A 7,371-nucleotide genomic window follows, 5' to 3' on the forward strand; every position below is an offset into this window, starting at 1 on the left:
GGAGCGCGTTCAACGACAGGGAATGTCAGCCACTGACTAAAGGCCGCCGACAGGTTATGGCAGCGCCCACAGAAATACCTCTCGTAAATCCCCTATAATAAGTGATAAAAAGTGCAACAACCTTTACTTACCCCAATAGCACGAAACTACCTAATTGTAACGTAAGTTCAAAGTTCACAAAGCAAGACAAAGAAATCACTCGGGTACGTATTTATTATTATTATTTTTTTTTCTTTTTAATATAAAAGTAACTTTATACACTAAATACAAACATTTAAAAATAATTCTACACTACAATAATTAATTAATGATAAAGCGCTTTAATTTATATCTTAAAAGCCAATGAGGATTCTTTAAATTTAAAAACTATCGTTTCTTGTTTCTTTGAAAGGTAGATGTGGTGGTGGTGGTGGAAGTGCATATAGGATGAATGGCTTTCATAAAGCCAGTTAATATACTATACATATTGGCATACGTTTAAAAAAAAAAATAAAACCACTAAGAAAATAGGCGAAAATAGACAACAATGATTTAAAACTAAAATACCTTGGCACTAATAATAATAATAATACGGGGATTAGCAAAAGATTTCTTTGCTATTACGTTAATCAGAAGTGAGATGAGACTAGAAGTACTGAGCTAACCAAATTTAAATTCTTCACTTGGCGAAAGTGAATATTCTTGATAACCCACGAACGGTTGGCCCTCTGGTGGCGGTTTCAGAATTTTCCCTTCAAAACGTGATCTACGCTCGTGGCGGTAGACGGCCGAACTAGATTCAAGCACCCGCCTTGTCCGTGTTCCGCGGCTTTAGGTTGAGGGGAAGGGGGGGTTTAGGAAATGTTTTTGGAACTCGACCAATTTTTTTCTCTCTAGTGTAGGCGCCATGGAAGCGGTGGCATAAAATCCTCAAATTTGTTCACTAGTGCCAGAATCTACTTCCAACGCTAGAGGCTCTTTACTTCTAGTCTCATCCTACTTCTGGTTTAATCTTTAAAGGGACTGTAAAGAGCGCATTGGCGGGTGGGTAAAAATTATTTGAAATACGTCAGAGTCACGTGACCGAGAAGAAGCGTGGTTCAAAGAAGCTTCCCTTACCGAAAATACCACCTCTAAAACACATCTTAGGTTGGGCTGAAGACGTGTTTAGAGGGGTTTTTTTCGGTAAGGGTTAGTTCGTTTTATTTCGAAAACAAACACTTCAGGGAATTGGCGCTGCAATCTTGCGAAATACAAGGACTAGATGTCCAGTCCCACACTATGTGGAGTCTTTGTATCTTGTTGTCACGTCGTGCCTGTGACGTATTTCAAATCATTTTTACCAGCCCACCGATAGCTTCTTCGCAGTCCCTTTTAAGTTAACACTATTAACAACGAAAAATAACTGGGATATTCTCGCGTATTACGGAATAAACAAACAAACAAACAAAACGCACAAACTTTCCTACTACTGAAGTTCATTATTAAAAACGGGGTAGGATAGTGTAGTGTAGTTAATTAATTACGTTTGAGACAATTATTATATTATTCCTACCGACGATATATTCCTACCATAACGCGCGCGCAAAGTCTTTTCGTATATAAAATATACCATTGTCTTAATATAATAACTAACAAACACACGGGGTTTTTTGCTTCGCTACAACACTCTCACCGTTTCACGTTTCACCGATAAAATTTAAACTGAAATTTTTGTTGCATCCGCTACCGCTAATTTACCCAAAGTCTTTTTTATTCTTAACGCGGTTAAACGAGCAGATGGATTCGGATGCCAACATTCTTTCATTATTTTAGCTAAAGACATAAGATTCTGCGGAGAAAATGAAGCATCAGACGTAATTAGAACGTTTTAAGTTAACTCATTAAGTAACTCATCTTTAAAACTTACATTATCTGATGTCCACCTATTTGGTACCGCCGGTCTTTGTTGGTCAGTACAGACCACCTTCTTCATATCTTCGAAGCTAGGATCATTTGGAACTAAATCCCAATATGGAGGTTTGTATTCTTCAGCAATACCTATCGTTAAAACTGTTAGTTGAACGCTGAAAATCGTTAGAAACTATTCTGTACAAACCTCCACTTTGACATCTTCGGCAAATTTCCCATAAGACTAAACCAAAGGCATAAATATCAGCTCGTCTAAAATTTTCAAAGACAGTCGTGTTAATTGAATCGTCTAAGATCTCAGGAGCCATGTAACGACGCGTTCCAACACGATGGTTTTGCGGTATATCCATTTGTCCCGTTTCTTGAGTGTGCATTACGGCTAAACCAAAATCAGCGATAACGCAAGATCCATCCAACTTTACTAAAATATTTTTTGACTGGAAATTGAATTAAGTTAAGGTTATTTAAAGTTGTGAATATAAATGCTTTTAAGTTAATTTAAATTAAATTAAGAAGGTTAAACTAACTTTAATATCACGATGGGCAATGGCAGGCTTTCCTTTGGTACCGAAAATTTCGGTGTGCAAATGAACAATGCCAGAAATGGAGGACAAAATCAAACGCATCATGTGTTGGGTATCAAAGGTGACGCGATTAAGGTGATCGTAAAGTGACCCTAATTGGTGGTAATGCGTCACCAACCATAATTGAGTCACGCTGTTAAGCGAGGTAACGTCCGAACCAATGTAACCCAAGATATTGTCGTGTCGAAGCAAAACCGTGCTGTATATTTCAGTTTCTCTCGACCACGACGCTTCGTCTTTTGAGAAGAATATCTTGACAGCAACTTGGTCACCTCGACAAGAACCTCGCCAAACTTCTCCAAAACGACCCTTGCCTTCAATTTAAAACGCGAAAGATTAATTTGTTTGGTAAGACAAGACTTGAAGTACGCAATCGCTTACCGATGCATTCAATTAAGTGTATTTGTTTAGCTAAAGTTCTCTGAATCAAAAGAGGTAATCCAGAGCCACTACCGGATGTGATAGAATGGTCCAACATTTCTCTAAGGGTACTATCATCCGCCGCTATCGCGGTTAAGTCATCTTCGTAGAAACGTTTAGCCGAATTTCTTAATGGTAAACGTTTCTTGAGGAATTTCTTGATCACTAATACTACAATCACCGTGACGATCGCTAACACCGCAACTGGTATCAAGACCGGTATCAACATCCTAGACAATTCACTGGATTCCGCTTTACTGGGCGCTGTAAGTAAAATTTTAATTACATCGAACCGAAAGTTTATAAGATATGTTCCTTCCATAAGTATGACAATATGTATACTTCGTAATGATAGAGACTTACTGAGAGCTAGTTCGAGAACGACAAGCGAGAATAGGGAGCTAACAACTGGCTAGGGGGAAGAGATAGTCTGACGTCACGCAGCCCCCCTCTGGTTGGCATTTTTACGCGTAGAATACTGTTTCCAACCGTTAGGGGGAAGAAACTCCAGTAAGAGATAGAAGGGTGTAACGTTTCAGGGTCAGAACTGTTATCTCCCTATTGACCACAAGCGTTCTTCAACTTCTTCCTATTTAGTCTGTACTAAACCTTTGACAGAGCCTCACCAGGCGTCGATTTACAAGAATCTATGACCTACTTCAATCACTTCATGACAAGCTCTCAGTAACCAGCGATAAACTTATGGAACATATCTTATGAACGAACTTAGCGAAAAGGATGTACCTTGTATAGTTTTGGGGGCTAATGTTGGGAACGATCCATTATTGCAAAAATCACCCCTACAACATTTCCCGCTGTATTGAGTATTTTGGGTTTTGTCTTCGTGATGTTTGGTACCGCATATGAATCCAATATGATTTTGATCTACAACGCAACCCTTGTGATACGTGGTTTTACCATACGAGTCTATTACACTATAACTGTAACACTGAATTTTTACGAGAATATTAGATCTAAAACTTGGGGGGGTCTTAAATTTTTAGGCCAAATTTAACTCCCTACCATTAATGCGTTGTCACATGTTAACAAATCGGTACATAATGTTGTTTCACACATATGACACTGGTATAGGGTACTAGCATTTCTGATCAAAATTCGGGGCGAATCTAACGGTAATGTGCTAGCACTAACCGGATCTGAAAGATAGATATATACACTTTTTTTAGCTTACTTGACGGATATTGTTAAAATCACGACATGTATTTCCGATATTTAACATAAGATAGAAAACACACCAGGAATGATTGGAATATGACGGAATGTTTTTCTTTTCCCCTTTCTCGGAGGCATCGCTAATGTTTTTATACTAACGCGAATTTAACACGTATTTTTTGAGCAAATATGACGCAATTTATAAATTTTTATGCAAAATTAAGGCAAAAATTCAAACTAGTTGTTTAAATCACGACATGTATTTCCCAAATTTAACATAAGGTAGAAAACACACCAGGAATGAGGGGAATATGACGGAATGTTTTTCTTTTCCCCTTTCTGGGAGGCATTGCTAATGTTTTTATATTAACGCGAATTTAACACGTATTTTTTGAGCAAATATGACGCAATTAATAAATTTTTAATTGCAAAATTAAGGCAAAAATTCAAACTAGTTTAAACACAAATTTAAACGTAACACCGAATTTTTTTTTTCACAACTTTCTACGCACGGGTCACCGATTTAACTTCATTTTAAAGTGAAATCGCGAAATAGATCCTATAACTTCTTTCCTTTATCCATGACTAAAGTTTAAAATTTGGTAACAACTTTGGCAATGCCAGCCAAACTCTCAAAAAATGTTAGTAACCTTTCAGGGGGGGGGGGCATAAAAATCTATTCAAATGTCGGTTCCCCACTCCAGGTGTAAGTTCAAAGAAGTTTACCAAGGTGTCAAAAGGAGGGTTGGGCATTAGAGTCACAAAGGAACCGTAACACGACAGGCTAACTTGCCTTATTATCAATGGGTCAGAACTGGCCCCTCTGATGAAAGTCGTAGACCCCAAACCTTTCCTTAGTACTTTAAGGATAAATTGACGCAACGAGTGTTACTAATAGTTCAGAGAGGAAGTAGGGGTTTAGATTTTTTGGGGTCTAAATCTTTAACAAAAGACCGAAACTGACAAAGATGGTGATTGGGTGGGTAACATTAAAGGAAGCCATGGATTTCTCTTCAACCGAATTTTGCCATAAATAGATTTGAATTTGACCAACATCGAAAGATGCCTTGCTTATACAGGTGTCTCTTTTTATATATAGAAAACTTGGCTTCATATGAACCACCCACAACAACCTGAACCACAATAAATAAAAAAAAATAAAATAAAACTTACCAATTTGTAGATTAAAAATGACCGTCGATGTTGCAAGAAGTAGTAATTGAATCATTTTTTAATTTAAATTTGGTATAATTACGAAGTATCACAGAATTAGGAGATTTGTTTTAAACTTTTTATTAAAAGGTTCACCGCGGGAGACCCTAAATGGGCCGCTAAGACTTGGGCTGGGTCCCAAATTCTTACACTAAGTACATTTGATGAGTTTATACTCATGGCTTTACGGAAGCTTTAAAAGTTATTAATAACTTTACACTGATGGGAAGGTATATATCTTTATCAAAAATTAATTTAGACTTTTTAACTATTGTTTAAAAGTGATATTGACATGTTTTTCGGGATTATTTACGATCTCCAGCCCGTCTGCCGCCTTTACAAAAGCACGTAGGGAGGGCAGAAGGGGGAAAGAAAGCGCGAACTTTTCGTTGCTGTACGGTGCTGCTAGATTTGGGGTCACGGCGTCGGGAGAAACTAATTTACAAACCCGCACAATTTAAAGGAAAGGTTATGATGCGTTTCGAAAAGGAACTTGGCCAACTAAAATGTTTCTTTTGACTTTTTGCCAATTACCTTACGTCTAAGGAAATTATTCACCGAAAAAACTGTTTCTACGATGCTAATTTTGCATAAAATGACATGTATTTGGCGGGAGAAAGTATAAGTTGGTTTTTGAGTGAGCAAAGGTGTAATTTTCTTCATGGTACCCTAGTCAACCGTTCTATGGGAGAATTTTAAAACCATAAACTCATTTTCACTTTAGAAAAACACATATAGTAAATTTGAATATTTGGGGAAAGTTATTTTCGTTTTATTTTGACGTTTTTGGTATTTGGCATTATTCTCTTATTTGACCTATTTCCCTGTACTTTTATTTAAATCACCAAAAGAATAGGCAAAAAATATTTGTTTTCCCACATTTTCCGTGTTTTTGACTTTAAGTTTGTTTATTGAAATTATTCAAAGTTAATTATTCCAAAGAGTTGAAATCTTCATCATCTCCATCTTCACTCTGACTTTCGAGTTCATCATCATAATTTTCATCAGGTTCATCATTAGGCATATCTTCAGAACTATCGTCAATTCGTTGTGCTTCTACTTCAGGCGCAGAATTATCGCGCATTTGTTTAATCTTTTTAATCAAAAAGAAATTTTGTTAATTTCACCATATTTTAAATTTTACGCAGTTTCCCACGATATGAATGCAATTTTGTAAATTAGCATTTTTTCAAATTGGTACGGGGGAGTGGTTAAGTTCTTCAGTTTGCATATTAGTTTCCCCAATCCCATCAGAGAGAACTTAACATGATGCTCGTGCTAAGCCTAACGAACGTCAATCAAATGGAATCGTGGATTTTGACTTAAGAATATTGAATTCAAGGTAATATACCATTTCATATTTTTCTTTTAGCACCCTTTCGCCATCGTAGTAATTAGTTACGCCGAGTATATTGTAGCAATGTTGTTTTAGACCATCGGTACGGCTATTTTTAAAAATAGACATTATGGAATGGGATAAAACTTGTCCGTAGTCTATCGGCGTGGCTTCATTATTAGGCCTAGCTTGGGAATTATTTTGGTTGTCTCGTTCTGCCATTGCCTGAATTTTAATTAGGCCTAGGTTTAATTCTCCTGAAAAACCGCGAAACACTTGTACTTATTTCTCCTTTTAAAGCTAAATACTTTGAACTTAATTCGTTTCACTTACCCCCGCGCTGTGAATATTACCAGATATTACCACTGAACAATTTAACAAGATTTTCTCGTTTTGATTTTTATTTTATGGGTTAGGGTGAATTTTTTTCAGGTAATAGAATTAGGACAGAATAATATCCTTGCTAGAAGTAGCTAGCCTTTATTTTTTTGTTTAGCTGTAACTAGATTTGAATAGCTTTTTAAATATCTTTCACGCAAAATGTTTCTTTTACCAATTTCTTTCCCAATTTTGCCAATACTTTCTATTGAAAAGGGGTGAAGAAGTATACCTGAATTAATTTATTATATTCTTCGGAAATTTATGGAGGTGTCATTAGATTTTTGACTTCTTTTCTATGTTTTTAAACCATCCGGAATTTCCGGAAACGTATTTTTTATCAGGATAAAATCAAACCAGTTTTATTTGGGATTTTTT

The 7,371-nt window shown here is 36.5% G+C and overlaps 2 protein-coding genes across 3 annotated transcripts; both read right to left on the reverse strand.

The window, feature by feature from the left end:
- Positions 1-214: 214 nt before the first annotated feature.
- sax (type I BMP receptor saxophone) lies at positions 215-5,636 on the reverse strand. Of its 2 annotated transcripts, none has more exons than XM_089866414.1 (8): positions 5,241-5,636; positions 3,918-4,051; positions 3,639-3,843; positions 2,856-3,158; positions 2,418-2,788; positions 2,078-2,327; positions 1,889-2,019; positions 215-1,810 (listed from the first exon to the last, which is right to left on the reverse strand). In XM_089866414.1, exons 1-8 carry the CDS (start codon positions 5,293-5,295, stop codon positions 1,679-1,681), a joined length of 1,581 nt encoding a protein of 526 aa, XP_089722540.1. In that variant the 5' UTR covers positions 5,296-5,636; the 3' UTR covers positions 215-1,678. The 2 variants fall into 2 exon arrangements, with proteins under 2 accessions (XP_089722540.1, XP_089722541.1); XM_089866415.1 differs by lacking the exon at positions 5,241-5,636 and adding an exon at positions 4,151-4,672.
- A 532-nt stretch (positions 5,637-6,168) lies between these two features.
- On the reverse strand, positions 6,169-7,249 carry LOC149702559 (uncharacterized). The gene is made up of 4 exons (XM_089866417.1): positions 7,226-7,249; positions 6,949-7,117; positions 6,631-6,872; positions 6,169-6,372 (listed from the first exon to the last, which is right to left on the reverse strand). Exons 3-4 carry the CDS (start codon positions 6,835-6,837, stop codon positions 6,211-6,213), a joined length of 369 nt encoding a protein of 122 aa, XP_089722543.1. The 5' UTR covers positions 6,838-6,872; positions 6,949-7,117; positions 7,226-7,249; the 3' UTR covers positions 6,169-6,210.
- Between the last annotated feature and the right edge of the window lie 122 nt (positions 7,250-7,371).

The sequence above is a fragment of the Phalangium opilio genome, unplaced genomic scaffold, assembly GCF_054372755.1.
Source record: "Phalangium opilio isolate 3A_F unplaced genomic scaffold, DU_Popi_V2 ptg000017l_1, whole genome shotgun sequence".
Lineage (NCBI taxonomy): Eukaryota > Metazoa > Arthropoda > Arachnida > Opiliones > Phalangiidae > Phalangium > Phalangium opilio.